The following is a 15142-nucleotide window of genomic DNA, read 5'->3' as shown; positions in this document are numbered from 1 at the left end:
TAATAAAATTGCCTGCCTCAAAGGGCTGTGAGGATTAAATGAGATACTCCATGCAAGGTCAGCACAGTGGCTGAACAAACCGAAACCCCAACGCTGCCACTGGTGGTCAGGGGTGCCCTCTCCTGGCAACTTGAAAAACTTGACACATGGCAGCCTGGGCTGGAACTGAGCCCTTTGTTTCCCAAGCTGAGCTGACCGGGCCAGCGTGACTGGCTGATAGGGTGACTTTAAAGGTCTGAGAAACCTTCACCTTTGCTCCCACATTAAGTAAGGTGTGAAGGACTGATACTGAGCCATGGCTGACAATGGCGGAAAAGTGGGAGGGGAGAAAGGGCTTGAGAAATGGAGGGAGGCTGGACAAACCTTTCCAACATGGCCCTCCCATGTCCTAAGGCAGCGGCTAGGAACCCATGCCACCACTGTTCCTGCTCGTAAATGGGGCAATGGTAACTACCAGGCCCTGGCTGGGATTGCCTCCTTCTTGAGGCTGCCCCATAACTCAGAACTGGGCAGGAAACAGCGAGGGCTTCTGGGATGGGCCCTGGTGACTCCAAAGACGGAGAAGCAAGCCTCTGCCTTGGCCTGGCAGCAAGGGAGGAAGTGCCGGGTCAGGACTCTGAAGAACTGTCTCCTGCTGGCCCACTGGGTGACAATGAGGAAGTCTCTGAGCCTCTCTGGGCCTGTTTACCCCTCAGAAAAAGAGGGATCTGGATTAGATGGGTTCTTGTGTCCCTTCTAGCTCTTTGATGGATTCTAAACTGTTCCCACTCTGGGGGAATGACACCTCCACCTTCTGCCAAAGTACCAGCCAAGACTTTTAGGAAAAGAGGGCCTAACAGTGATGGCTCTCTGACACCCAGGAGGAAAAACACAGAGGCTCAGTTGAGAGAGATAGAGATATATTTCTTCTGTTGCATATTTCAGACTTCACACTGAGCTTCAGGCACAATGCTACTCCAGGTTCTTCTGAGAGCCCTGGCAGAGTCTTCTTCCCATGCTGCTCACGAGGGCTCGCCCCAGGCCCTGCTTGCAGTTCTGGGTACCTGGGAGACTCTGCAATGGTCTCAGTAGGCCCTGGTGCCCTGCTTTCCCATCAAGGGGCAAAGGACGCTGGAAAGCCCTAGAGCCAACCCCACCCCCTCTTCTGTGGTCCCCTGGCTACAAGAGGAGAGGCTGACCCATTAGATTCCAGCTCTGCAGTGCTCCCCTAAATCACCTGTTCTCCAGGCCTCAGAGCCTGGCATAGCACTTGGACCCCTGCAGAGCCTCAGCAGTGAGCAGCACAGGCCAAGGCTGGGGGATGAGGCCCTGGAGAGCGAGGCAGGCCCAGCCTCCTCCAGAGCAGCAGCAGACGGGCTCGTCAGGCCCCTGCTCCCCAGAGCCCTGGCCCACTTCCTGGGGCTGCTCTGAGCCCTATTGCACATCTTTTGTTTCCAGTTCATCCCCCCACTACCCATTTTTCTTAAAAAAAAAAAAAAAAAAAATTAGAGGGGAAGGTGAGGAAGAGTGGGCTGTGGAAGCTGGAGCCCTTCTCCCCACGTTCCTGCCAACATCCTGGTCCCCAGCAGAGCCATTTGCGGTGGTAAATACTAAGCCCACCTTCCCTGCCATCTACAAGTTCTTGATGGCTGACACAGGTGTACTGCCTGGGCCTCTGGTTCTTGCATATGAAGGGGACATCCCTCCATCGTCTGTAAGGTGCAATTCCCCGGGTCTTCCGGAGGCGCTGGCTGGGACCCTGCTACCTGAGTCGTCCATCTGCTTTGACAGGCCCCAGCTCTGATTTGGGGTCGGGGAACAGAGAGCTCCAGCTGGTCAGTCTGCAGAGCTCCAGGGAGGAACAGGTAGAGGGGCCCATGGCACACAGTCCGGCCACAGACCAGAAGCCACCTAGTTCCCCATCTGTCCAGGCCTCCAGCGCAGGGCCCGTGAGCTCCGCATGCAGCCGGGCAGCCTCCTCTGCGGGCTCTGGCTGAGGCAGGTTCAGGATGCCGCTGAGTCCCTGGAAACTCTGCTCCATATACTCGTTGTGGGGTGGCCCAGCGTGCAGCCAGCTGGCATCATCTGGGGGTATAGAGCAGGAGTAAGCATGCCCCGCCCAAATGATTCCATGAAGGCCAGACCCTGGGAGTCAGGTCTGGGCACCCCAGTTCCTGTCCCAACTCTACCACTGAGTTGCATCTTGCTGAGTGACTCTGGGCTAATCCACGGAATTTTCTGTGCCTGTAAAACTTAGTTTTATAATATCAAGACAGTAATCCCTGAATTCCTGACTTGAGGATTAAATAAAACAGTGGGTTCAAGGCACCTTAGAAAGTAAGGTTACGTTCTGGTAATGGTCTGGTTTGTGTCACCCATGCCCCTTCTCAACCACCTCTAGTGGTTCCCAGAGCCCTCAGAAGCCTAGTACTCAGGCTCTCCAGCTGTGGCGCCCTGCTTACTTTGCCAGCCTTCCTTCCCACCACCCCCTGGCATCCTACTCCCCTCCACCCTCTGTTCCCCTCACGCACCAGACACCTGCTAACTTTGTTCCCTCAGTTTAGAATACCCTTCTCTGTCTATAAAAATCCAGCTCCTTCAAGGCTCAGCTCCAATACCCTCCTGCTGTCAAGCTTGCCTCTCCCGCCCCGTCTCCTCCATCAGGCTATGAGTCCTAGGAGAGCAGGGCACAGCTTGCCTGTTCTGATCCGCCCCAGCCGCTGCCCCACCCCAGCACCCCGTCCTCCTCTGGGTTACCTCTGCTCTGACCCACCTTCTCTGTGATAGGATGTGGCTGGAAGAAGGAAACATCTACCTACTTATTGAGCGCCTACTATACACCAGCCACTTTTACCCACATACTCATTCCTAATATCTCCCAGGGGGTAGTTACTTGTATTAGGGCCCCCTTGCAGGAGCCTGCAGCCTATGCCCGCGTTCAGAGTCTGCTCTCTTATCCTCAGCCAAGTGGGTGGAGGGCCATGTGACCCTGCCCACCTGGCTACCAATGGACTGGGAGGATGGCCAATCAGATTTGCTGTCCTAAGAATGTGGAACTTGTAGACCAAGAGGCCCTGGTCAGTCTCTGTTGCACTGAGAGGCCATGTATCAATATACTGAGAAACCAGAGCCTGAGGCTGATACACAGAGCACAGGATGAGGGGACAAGGTGGCCCCAGAGAGACAGAAAGCACCTCTGGGTCCCATTGGGACCTGAGTCATTTCCTAGGTTCTGTTGGGGAGAGCCCTGCATTTTTCCAATAATTTCCCCTTTTTCACTGGAGCTAGTTTGAGTGGATCTGTGTTCCATGCACCCAGGAGGTCTCTAACAGTTGTATTACTCTTACTTTACATGTAATAAGACTGAGGCTCAGGAAGGCCAAGTAATTTGCCAAGGATAAAACCCCAATTAAAGTGTCAGAGCTGTGTTCTAGAGCCAAGTCTGCCTAACTCCAAAGCACCATACCATAGTGCAAGGCCCTGGGATGCCTACGGATGAATGATCAAGGCCACAACCTGTCCCCTTCCCCTACTCTGATGGTCAACTTCTTGGGGTCACCTGTCTGGCAAATCCTATTCGGCCTGGCTCCTGGGCATCATTTGGAAACTAGATCCTTACCTTTCCTGAGAGGTAGTTTGCGGTTGAAGGTCAAGGGCAGCACGAGGAAGCGGGTCTCACCCAGGGGTTCCCAGAACTGAAGTAGTCGAACAGTCCAGGCCCCTGGCCGCAGGGGCCGGCTCAGTGGGGGCTTGTACTGCGTGACCTCGGTTTCCGCGTCTACCACGATGTCGTAAGATGTAGCCACCACATAGGTGGGATCGATCCACACCACAGTGGCTGTGAGGTTGGGGCCTCGGGCCCAACGCTGCATGGCCACAGGCTCGTCCAGCGGCCCCAGCAACCCCCCAAAGTTCCGGAAAAGACGCTCTTTGGGGTCCCACTCGGTGCCAACCTGTAGGAAAGGAGGCAGCTGGGCAGGAGCCGGGGTAAAGTCCTCTCTACCTGCTGCTACCTCTAATTCCTGTGTGACCTCAGGCCAGTCACTGTCTCTTTCTGGTCCTCAGTTTCCCTATCTGCAAAATGATGGGCTCAGACTAGGATTTCTTTACTAAGCTCTGAGATTCATTCTAGGCTCCTGTTCTGACCTGCTCTGAAGTTTTGGGGGCAGTAAGGCAGAGATGAGGTTCGAAGCCCTGCCCAGAGACCATCCCCACGCTAAGGAGACACTCAGAAGCCTAATCTTCTGGCCCGACTGGAATGTCCAAGTCCCTTTAGCAGAAAATCCCTGGAGTTTAGAAGACTGGGCTTGCATTGTAGTGGAACCAAAGTCCCCTCCCTGCTGACTGCATGTCCTCTGTGCATCCCAAGGCTGCCATCACTGGGAAAGAGGACCCGTGAATCCATTTCTGAAAGGCCTAACCCAGTCCTTAGCCCTCCCTTAGTGTCTGTCCCTCTCTCCCCACTACCCCGAGTCTTGCTGGGGGACAGGAGAAAGCAAGGGGAGGACCTGTCCCACCTCCAAACTCTGGAGCCGGCTGGCCTGGTCACTGCGCCCCAACAGCTTCAGCGACCCCTGGGGCATCAGCCACATCTCAAGCGTCTCTGCCGGCCCCTGGGCTGAGGGCTGCACCGCCTGCATCACCAAGTAGCCCTGGAAATGGTCGTCATAGAAATACAGGTGCACGCTGGACGGCAAGCCCCTGGGCTCAAACCTAAGAAGGTTCCAGCAGGGAGAAAGGGAGATGCCATCAGCACACCTGACTTGGCCTGGAGTCCCAGGGAGGGGGCTCTGGGGTGTCCCATCCCCAGGTGCTTTCTTTGCCCCAGATCTCATACCCACAGAGCCTATGTGCCTGGCTTTTGCCACCTTTGTTTTGTTTGCATTTTTCCCTGCCTCAGACTGGGGGCTCCCTGGCGGCAGGGGCTGTCTCTTTCTGATTGGCCTCCTCGTAAGGCACTACACACTGGGGGTCTGGAAAATGTCAGAAGGAGGTCTCACCTGCAGAGTGGCTTGGCCAGTGGGGACGCAGCGGTGGCGGCGTGGCGCAGGCTGAGGCGGGCGAAAGCGGTGTAAGCAGTGAGCATGACATCACTGAGCTCACTGGGGCCATCAGCCACGTCATAGGTGTTCTCCCAGTAGGCCTTGAGGGCTGGAGTGCCGGGGGGGTAGCTGCCATATAGGTGGAAGTCCAGGATTTCCAGTACCTCCTGGTTCACAGTTGACTCAAACTTCCGGGCGAAGAAGGTGGGTCTGGAGACTTGCTGGAGCGAAAGAGGCAAGGAGAGTGAAGGGGTCTGGAGGTCCCAGAGAGCATAGCAGGGGAGGCGCCCTTCCCGGCACTGCCTGGAGATCAGCCTCCCAGGGCCTTTCCTGCTGCCAGTGTAGCCCCCGACCCCTGAGGGCTGCTCCCAGCGAGGGATCCCCAGATTCTCTGGTTGGACCACCTTGGATCATTTCTGACTGGAAAGCACCTGGCGAAAGCTGGGGTGAGGCCCTATCACGGGGCAGAGATTGGGGGTCACAGGGAAGCACCTGCAGCCGTAGGAAGTCCTGCGGCTTGAAGTCGTTGGGGGAGCAGCCGCACCAGTCCACGATGTGCTTGTACTGGCACTTGCAGCCCAGCTTGCGGTTCCAGTTGGTGACCCGCAGGTTGTTGTCCACGAGGCTCTCGCAGGCTGGGCTGTTCTCCAGCACCGTGTGGAAGAAGGACTGCGGGTGGCAGGGCAGGGTGGAGGGTGAGCTGGGGCACCCACCACGCGCCCTCTTGGCCTGGGTGCGGGCCCGGTCACCCACCTCGGCTGGGAGCAGCGTGTACGTGTAGAACTGACGTAGCTGGGCCACAAGTGGGTCGTCTGTGTACACCACATACTCCACAAAGCTGCGTGTTAGCACGAACCAGTCAGAGCCGCCATCCACCACGATGCCCGCTGGGATCTGCCGCTCGCCCAGACGCCACATGTGCGAATCGCACTCATGGAAGAGCCGGTCCAGGCCCTGTTTCTTGATGAACCTGTGGCAGGCAGATGGGCCCGTGGCTGAGGGTTTTGCAGGGTGGGATCCAGGCTCTCATCCTTCCAGGAACTAGCGCTCCTTAATCTGTGATTGGTTTGGAGGTTTTGCAACCCAAGGCTGGGGCCACAGAGCCCCCCTGTGTGGGAGGGCTTGTGGCAAGACCCCAGGACCAGGGCCTCCTCCCCCACCCCCTCACCTGGAGTTGTCCCGGCCATGCGACTTAAGGAAATTCTTGTCCCGGTTCTTGGACAGGAAAGCTACCAGTTCCTCGTTGGTCCTGGAGAGGAAATGGGATGTGGGTAGCATGTGTGAGAGTGGCTCAGTCACTGGCCCAGAGTGACTTTACTCCTTGGCCCCTTCCTTTCTCACTGAGAGTCGTCCTGACCAAGTGACCTACTTCAGGTTGATGCTCTGGGGTGGTGGGCATCTGAGGCCCCTGAGGAAGACCACCCCATCCTTCTTCCACCCCTTGCTGTCTGACCCATGACCCCCAGTACAGACCTATGGCTCCTCCTCCTCCCCACCTCTTGTCACTCTCAATCCTCACATCATCTTTCACCAACTCCTCCCCTAAAACATTGCTGGGGCCAAGGGGCCATGGCTGAGCTATGCAGATCCCAGAATGAGGCTTGGGGGAGGGAAGGAGTCCATCAGGACCCTTGAACCCCGAGTGCCTTGACGTGCCCCCCTCCCATCTTCAGGGCTCATAGCACCACCCCACACCTGGTCGGGTAGTCAGTGGCACTGAGGTTGATGAAGAAGTCCCAGGCCCAGTCGGGCACCTCCAGCAGGTCCTGCATGCTCCGCAGATACATCCTCAGCAGGCTGGCCCCGCCCCAGATGGTGACCATGCGCCAGGGCGTCACCCGCACGTTATCATACTGCCGGGCCAGCTCTACCACCTCTCGGTGCAGGTAGTTGGAGCGCTGTGGGAAGTGGGCAGGTGGTGGTGGAAACTCAGCAGTGGAAGATGGACCCCCAGCATGACAACCTTCCCACTCCGCCCCACCCCAGAGCAGAGTACAAGTGTCACAGAATGGAGAGAGCACAAGCCAGGGCTCCAGCTCTGAAGCAGCCATGTCACCTGGTGCTGGCTGCTTCCCCATTCGCTGTTCCCCTATCTCTGGGCCACCCGAGCAGGTCAGAGACACTCTGTCTATGACCTTCTGAGTCTCTGCTCTGCTTGCTCAGATGCCCTTGGTCTCCCCGGCCACAGTAGGTACCTTGTCCACGTGGATGTAGAAGAAGTGCTGCTCGTGGTAGACAGCCTTGAGGAGACGCTTCAGCTGGCGGATGGCGCGGCCATGGACCACCAGCATGTAGGCGATTCGTACTGGGGGGCCACCCGCGGGCTGCTGGGCCTGAACGTCGTCCCACTGGATGCCGGGGCTCATCTTCGCTGAGAGTAGAGAACAGGGGCATCGGTGAGGTCTGGCCCCAGGTCACAGGGTGGAGGCAAGACGGGAAGAGGGGGCTGCCTGCCTTCCAAAGGAGGAACCCTGCACTTAGAGCCCACTGCTCCTAGGCCCCAGCTCCACCTCTGCCACTTAGTGCACTCGTCACCCAACTTGGGCAGCAACGTGAGCCCCTCTGAGCTTTCATCCCTGAGAAATGGAGGTGAGGATCCATGCCATGCCCCCTCCCGGGCTGCCACCTCTCTGCCCATGCCTGTCTCTTACCAGCCCGCTGGCAGTGCCGGGGCACAGCCTTGGGCATGAGGCTCCCGGCCTGGTGCAGGCACACCACGTTGGCAATCTCCTGCTGGCACTGCTTGGAGCTGGCCCGGGCCAGTGCAGACAGAGCGTCCTTGCCCACGATCTCACACTTGGGCGTGAAGCTGTTGTCTGTGGGCTGGGGGGCGCCCTCCACACTCCCTGTGTCTCCATGTGGGAAGCCAGCCGCCCCAGCCAGCGCCTCCCCGGCCGCTGCCCCACTCAGGTTCTGGCGGCCTGGGGCCTCTGGGGGCGGGGTGGGGGGGATCCGCCGGCTGGTTCTGTGCCGGCTGGTTACTGCCCGTACCACCTTGGCCACGGGCATGCCGGGGCTCTCAGCACGGCCCCGCCAGCGCCCATGCTTTCTGCCCGCGCCGCCCCGCCGCCCAGCTGAACTGTCTGTGTCCTTGGAGCCCTCACCGGGGTCTAGCGGCCGTGGCTTCTTCTGCCTTCCTTTCTGTAAAAGATAGGCAGACACAAGTCACTGGGACAGTCACTCTCCTCCAGCTCCTTCAGCTTCCTGCTGGGCCTCAGGCCTAGAAGCCCCTGCCACCCTTGATCGAGAAAAGTACTGTTTGCCTGAGGACTCTGCACAAACAGTACTTCTGCTGGGAGGCCTCCCTGACCAGCCAGCAGAGGAAATGTCGCCCTCCCCCAAGGCACCATCGCACCCACGTCCCCATGATCACACAGATCACACGGCACTGAATCTCTTTTGTGTTTTGGATTCAGATACCACTTTCTTTTTCAACAACTATGAAAATGAATATCCACATATATCATAAGAGAAACATGCAAAGACCCTGCAGACAAGAGTGTCCACCTAGCACTCCCACCCGGGCCTGACTGGGAAGAGACGGAGCTCTTCAGAAGGAAAGCATTCTACTGACTACAGTATTTCCGCGTGGGAGTGCTGAGGCCACAACAGAGCAAAGGGGTCTTGCCTGGTGGGGAGGACAGAGGTGAAATCTGAGACCCCATTACTGGTCAGGTTCTCTGGGAAGCAGAGACCAAGAGAGAGTCAGAGTGCAAGAGATTCACTGGGGGGTGGGGGGGTCACACTCTGGATGATGAGGAAGCAGGAGCAGGAAGCAGCAGGGAAAGCCTTCAGATAGCCAAGCCGGCCTGACATCTGTGCAAAGAGGGGGAAGGAAGAGCTTGAGACGACAGCTCGGCTTGGAGAGGGCCTCGACCATCTAGTGGGAAGCTCCAGGGCAAAGACAGCCTAGAGATGGGAGCCGTGGTACCACTGCTGGGGGTGGCCCAGGAGGTGCCTGGCCATGGCTGGATGGCTGAGGCAGAGCCTGAAGGCACCTGCAGCTGCAGGCTGGCAACTCACTGCTCCTTGTGGCAGGGTCTCTCTCGAAGGGAAAGCTGAGTGCTGCGCCTCAATATCTCCACCCCTGCTTCCTGGCTCCTACAGCCTCTTCTCAAACCCAGGCACTTCCCTAATGGTCTGGTCACACTTGAAAGTGTGTATACCCACCCTCTTCCCAGCTCTCCCTGTCCCCCTTTTGTGACGCCCCCCCCCCCACTCCCCTGCCTGACCAAATCCCATCCATCCTTCAAGATCCAGCCCTGAGTCTCCTTGTGTGAAGCCATCCCGTTTGCCCCAGGGTGGGACGTTCTTCTACCCAACCAACTCCTTGGGGAGAGGCTGTCATTTCAGCCCCATTACCCCAGTGCCCGGCGGAGTAGCTGGCACATAGGATGTCTGGTTGGTGTCAGGTGGATGAAACACGGAAAGGATGGAGGAGTGAAAGGCACTGTGTAACTACTCTGAAGTCACCAGAGCTCCCTGCCCAGCTCTGCCACTCCCCCACAGTTACCTACCTTCTCTGAGCAGGTTCCCTCAGCTTTAAAATACAGGAGGGAAGTGTGAGTGTCCAATGAGATAGAGCATGAGATAGTGCAGCTAGAAAGAGCTGGTGCCACCAGCTGTCCCCGTCCTCTCTCAACACTCTCTGTGCAAGTCCTCTTCTGGCCTGGCCTTCCAGCAGCATGACTCACTAGACCACAGCCTCTGAAGCACCCTCCTCCCTCAGCTTCCAGGATGCCCTCCTGGTGTTTCCCTGGTGTGGCCTCCGTGGCCACTCCTTATCAGTCTTCTTGGCCGACCCTTCCTTATCTCCCAAGGCCACCCTGGGGCCTTGCCTTGTCCTAGGTCCCCAGGTGACCTCATTCAGTCTCCTAACTCCATCCACTCCCAGATTTCTCTCTCTGGTCTGGAGCGCTCCCTTGAACCTTCAAATGTCTAACTGTCAGCCTCCTTGATGCCTCCCTTGGGAGCTTGATAGACATATCAACCCACAAATCCAAAAGCGAACTCCTGATCTTCCCCCAGTAGGCTCCTTCTTCAGTCTTCCCCATATCAGTTAATGACCTCTCCATCCTTCAAGTCTCTCAGGCCAAAAACTTAGGGGCGTCACTTCGACTCTTGTTTCCCTCACACTCCATCATCAGTACCTCCTGTTGGGGCTCCCTTCAAAGTACATCCAGAATTTGACCACTTCTCACTGCCTCCATCATTACCAGCCGGGCCTGGAAGCCCTGCTCTTACTCTGGTTTCCTAGAGTCCACTCTCATCACAGCAGCCAGTGTTTCCTTTAAAACAAGTCCCATCTCCCCACTCCTCTGCTTGAAACCACCCACGGTTCCCCCTCTGAGGACAAAGCCCATGAACCTACAAAGGCGATGTGCGCTGTGTCTGGCTCCCCCGCCTCTGCTCCTCCCTCCTCTGACCTCACCTACTACCCTCTCCTCGTGCTCACTCTCCTCCAGCCTTAATGGCCTTCTCAGCGTCCCTCCATCCCACCTGGCGTTCACTGTCCCCTGTGCCTGGAATGCTCTCCCCTAGATGTCCCCACAGCCCCTGCCTCCAATTCCTTGCTCAGGTGGCATGTTCTCAGGAAGGCCCCCCTGTCCACTGTATTTACAACTCCAGCTCTCCCTCAGCCTCCACTTTGTTTCTCCCATAGCACTTATTACCTTCTCTCATCCTGTAATGTATTTACATGTATAAATGTATATTGTGTTATTCTATGTCTCTCCCCTTACAAGAATGTAATGTCCATGAGGACAAAGCTTTTTGTTGTTTTGTTCAGTGATGTATTCCTAGAGCCCAGAAGAATGTCTGGCAATGGAAGACACGATATATATATATGTATATTTTCTTTTTAAAAAATTTTTGGCTGCGCCATGCAGCTTGTGGGATCCTAGTTCCCCTACCAGGGATCAAACCCGTGCCCTCGGCAGTGGAAGTGCAGAGTCCTAACCACTGGACCGCCAGGGAATTCCCTCAATAAATATTTGTTGAATGAATGAATTTATGAATGAGTGAATGAATGAAAAGCTCTTGGCATAGGCTCAACATTCAGTAAATGCTGTCATCCTTACTATTATTATTAATAGAAGGAGAATAGGAAAGAGTCAAACGTGAAGTCAGGAGAGAAGCAAAGGCCTTCAGATACTTCGGACCATCGGTTTGAGTTTTCCCTGTCCCTCCCCTCCCCAGGACCTCCCTCTCCTCCTCTATCAGAGCACGGCAAGTGCCTTAGGGCCAGGGCCCCACCCCTACCCTGGCACCCCAGCCTTCTGTGCCTGGCACCCAACCAGCCCTCTTGGGAGGTGCCCAGTGAGAGCCAGGGGTGTCTATCTCCATCTGAGAAGAGATATCTGCAAAGGCGAGGGCAGGTGGGGAGGAGGCAGCAGATCCCAATCTGCTACCCACATTGGGGAGGGCACCCTGGACTGGAAAGCCCTCAGGAAAGGTGGCTGCAGCCCCACTGAACTGAGCATACATCAGCCTGGTGATGTCGGACCTGGCCACACAGCGGGCACAGGAAGACATTCGCAAGCTTAGGTGGGTGGAGATGGCAGAGGAGCTGTGGGCTCTCAAGATGGAAGTCAGTATCAGCGAGTGAGCAAGCTGGTCAGGAGGGCAGGGCACAGGGCCAGACCCGCTGTGGTGGGGGATAGGATGTGGGAGGAGATGGGCATGTTGGTGCCCTGCACTGCAGCAGGGAGCTGGCTGACCCTGAGAAGGACAATCCCAGAGGGGGCTGGGGGACCAGAAGGCAGCAGTGAGGAACTGGGAGGGGGGATCCTGGTGGTCGGCCAGCCCCCACCACATATAAACACCCCAAGAGTGTTTATATGTGCAGCAGCAGGTCCCATATTTGTGCCCCTAGAGGAGCTGCCCCCAGTCACCCCTGAGGTCAGAGTCCCCTCTAATTACTGAGGATGGGGACTGGCCCTAAGACACCTGCCTGGAGGAAGTCTGGCCTCCGAGGCCCCCTCTCCCCACTGAGGAGGAATTCAAAGTCCTCTGCCATTTCCTGGCTCTGCAGCTTCTCCTTGGAATCCTTCTCTGGGCCACGGAGACAGAGAATACAGCAATGCTTATCCCACACCCCACCACTTTGGACTTCTCAGACTGCGTTTAAAGTAAGCGGTGAGACAATGTTTGTAAAAGCTTTGAAAACCATAAAATGGCTCTTTGGATGTTAATGGTCATCTCTGGTCTCCAGTCTAGCCCTCACAGATGGGCAGAGTGTGCCTCTTAAATGCACATCTCACCCATCGCTGCTTAGACCCCTTTAGTTTAGAGCCACTTAGAATAAAACCCCAGCCCCTTACTGCGGGCTCTAGGATGTGCCCTGGACTAACTCTTGAACCTTCTTCCAGGGATCGCACCATACCCTCCTTTCCATTCCTTGAAGGCACCCAGCTAAGCCCATTCTCCTCAGGGCCTTCTGCCTGAACTCTGCCTACCTCTTCCCCAGGCTGACTGGGTCTTTCAACTCACAGGCCAATTCCTGCAGAAGCCTTCCCCAACCACCCATCTAAACCAGCCCTCTTGTTATTGAGTTTCCTTTTCACTGTCAGTCTCTCCCTGTCTGCCCACGAGGGCCGAGACCTCGTCTGGTATATTTATTTCTGTATCCCCAGTACTAGCACAGTGCCTGGTATGAAGGAGGACTTAATAAATATTTGTTGAATGAATGACTGACTGACTGAATGAATGAATCCCTGTTACCACTGTGCAGTATTGAAATAATAATAAGAGTTATTTACTGATGATTTAGCATGGGCCAGCAACTCCTGCAAATACTTCACAGGCATCACCCAACGAGAGAGGTGCTGTTATTGCCCCCATCCTTGGGGCACGGATACTGATGAGGATGCAAAAGAGCTTAGACGATTTGCCAGTGGTCACACCACTTACCAGTAGCAGCGCTGGAACAGGACATAGGATGGTGAAGTGGGATGGTCCAACTGAGGTGGCTGCTGAAGGGGTCCAAGCCCCAATGGCTGCTTGGACTACACAGCCTTTAGGTCATCAAGGATCTTTTTCCCATTCTAGTCCAGGGATTCCCCTATCAGGTTCTGCTAGGAAGCTGGAGAAGGAGGTGGGGAGGCAGGATCCCAAGCACTCTACTGCACCAGTTCTCCACCCCAGGCTGGAGGCAGGGCAGCAGGGACCTTGAGGCCTGGACAATCTCCCATCCCATCCAGAGATTTGTTTCTGGGACGCCTCTGATGCTTTGCCATGCCCCTCCCCAGAGTGCTCACTGGCCTCTGCTCACATATTCCACGGTCAGAGGGCTCCCTAACTCCTTGGCAGCCCTTTCCATCTTAGAATGTCTCATCTGCCCAAAAAATCTTCATACACTCTCTTCCCCCTCCTGCTACTTACTGGACCACAAAGAACAAGCTCACGCCCTTCGGATGTCACAGAGCCAGCCTCCCCCAACCCCAACCTCAGCTCCTTTTGGAGTTATGGTCTCATGTGACTCTGTCCCAGCTCGCTTCACCAACCCAGTCTCTTGGTTCTCCCAAAAAAAGGCAAAAGCAGCAATTCTCCCAGTCTCCACACCAGGCCTTCCAGACCGCCCATATGCAGGAAGGGGAAGAGGACATCAGGGCTCCCTTGGCCTTCACCCTGCCAGGTGGAGAGGCCCAAGAGGACGGGGCAAGCAGAGTGTCTGGCTCAGAGCCCTAGAGGCACCAGAACCAGGCGGTGGGGGCAGGGAAGCCCTGTCATCTGGCCCACAGCTTAGGACCAGGGTTTGGCCTATCCTCTCCAACCTTCCAGGATGGTCTCAGACACCACTGGACCCTCCTGACCACACTGGGGAAGACATGTCTGGGCCTCCAGCTGAAACCACATCAGCCAAGAGTGAGTGAGACCCTCAGAGCAAGGACCTGGGGATTAAGCAAGATGGGGTTTGCCCCTGCTCCAGGGCCTGGGGTTCTGCTAAACCAGCTGCTGCTGTCCCCATTCCCTTAGAGTCAGAGGGGGCGAGTCCCCAATTCCCTAATGTCCTGAGGCCCCCTCACCAGCTCAATTCCCCTGCCATCCTCTCCTGAAGACCCATGCAGGTTCTTCAGACCCTTGGCTGAGGAAGCCACGTCTCAGGGACACTCCAGTTCTCTCCCTCGGGGTCACTCCCTCTCTCCTCAGTTGCCACACTGAGTTCCACCCCCAGGCTCCACTTCTTCACTGGCTACTGCCCCTGAGGGGCGGCTGGGCGCGGTTGCCCGGGGTCCCTCGGCCCCGGTCCTCCAACCACGGCGCGCACACTCCCGCCCCCTCCCAACTTCAGAAAGTTTGGCCTGGGGCTCCCCACCTCCGAGCAGGCTCGGGCCCAGCCCCGCCTCCCGGCCCCGCTCCCCCCGCACCCGCGCCTGACCTTCACTGCTCCCCGGGCTGCAGACCACCCCACCAAGACCCGCTCCTCCCGCTCCGGGCCCCTGCCGGCCCGCGGCCCGGTTCTCCGGGTCACGCACAGCCCCCGCGCGTAGGCCCCCGGGCCCGCCTGGAAACCGGGCTCCAGGGGTCCGCGGCCCCGAGCCAGGCGGCCGCCCGCGCGCGACACGCAAGCGGCCCGTGCCCCACTTCCCCGGCCGGGGCCGCCCGCATCCCCGCCAGGACCCCGCGCGCCCCCGCGCCCGGCCTGCCCGCCTGCCCGCCCGGCCGTCGTAGCACCTCGCCCGGCTCGTCGTCCTCCAGGACGCTGAAGCTCCACACCACCAGGCCCTGCAGCAGCAGAATGGCCAGCGCCGTGGCAATCGCCAGCTTGTAGCGCCGCACAAGCTTCTGCACCCGCACGCTCGCCACCATCTTCCTGCCCGGGCCGAGGGGCGCGCGCCCAGCCCTGCAACCCGGCCGCGGGCGCGCGCACGGGCTCGGGCCGAGCCGGCTTCCCCCAAGCGAGGAGCGCCTGGCGCGCGCCGGGGCGGGGCGGGGGCGGGGCCCGCAGGCCCGAAACGCCGCGCCCTGTGGGCCAGGGGCGGAGCCTGGGCCTACAGAGCGGTGGGCCTCCGCTGCCCAGCGCGTCGGGCGGATTGCGGGCCTTTCGCGCCGGGTCCGCTTCCCGGGTGGTCCCTTCCCCGTCTTGGTCAGTGCCCCAGCTTCTGCGTGTGCTCACCTCC

The 15142-nt window shown here is 57.7% G+C and overlaps 1 protein-coding gene across 2 annotated transcripts; it reads right to left on the bottom strand.

Annotated features, from left to right (window-relative positions):
• Positions 1 to 892: 892 nt before the first annotated feature.
• On the bottom strand, positions 893 to 14910 carry XYLT2 (xylosyltransferase 2). 2 transcript variants are annotated; one of them, XM_061175757.1, is made up of 11 exons: positions 14697 to 14910; positions 7673 to 8162; positions 7217 to 7392; positions 6717 to 6919; positions 6190 to 6270; positions 5775 to 5991; positions 5514 to 5690; positions 4980 to 5242; positions 4497 to 4692; positions 3599 to 3932; positions 893 to 2064 (listed from the first exon to the last, which is right to left on the bottom strand). In XM_061175757.1, the coding sequence occupies exons 1-11, from the start codon at positions 14829 to 14831 to the stop codon at positions 1742 to 1744; spliced, it is 2595 nt and encodes an 864-aa protein (XP_061031740.1). In that variant the 5' UTR covers positions 14832 to 14910; the 3' UTR covers positions 893 to 1741. The 2 variants fall into 2 exon arrangements, with proteins under 2 accessions (XP_061031740.1, XP_061031741.1); XM_061175758.1 differs by having other exon boundaries at positions 8126 to 8162.
• Between the last annotated feature and the right edge of the window lie 232 nt (positions 14911 to 15142).

This window comes from Eubalaena glacialis, chromosome 19 (genome assembly GCF_028564815.1).
Source record: "Eubalaena glacialis isolate mEubGla1 chromosome 19, mEubGla1.1.hap2.+ XY, whole genome shotgun sequence".
In the NCBI taxonomy this organism is placed as follows: Eukaryota; Metazoa; Chordata; class Mammalia; order Artiodactyla; family Balaenidae; genus Eubalaena; species Eubalaena glacialis.
Note: the sequence above shows the minus strand (reverse complement) of the source record. Positions and strands in the feature narration are given on the sequence as shown.

What these genes read in the sequence shown, in the direction of transcription:
- XYLT2 (XM_061175757.1), bottom strand. Translation starts at nt 14,831, where the DNA reads ATGGTGGCGAGCGTGCGGGTGCAGAAGCTTGTGCGGCGCTACAAGCTG. An exon ending in AGGACGACGAGCCGGGCGAG is followed by an intron (nt 8,163 to 14,696) that starts GTGCTACGACGG and finishes TATCTTTTACAG; the next exon opens with AAAGGAAGGCAGAAGAAGCC. An exon ending in GCCACTGACTACCCGACCAG is followed by an intron (nt 6,271 to 6,716) that starts GTGTGGGGTGGT and finishes TTTCCTCTCCAG; the next exon opens with GACCAACGAGGAACTGGTAG.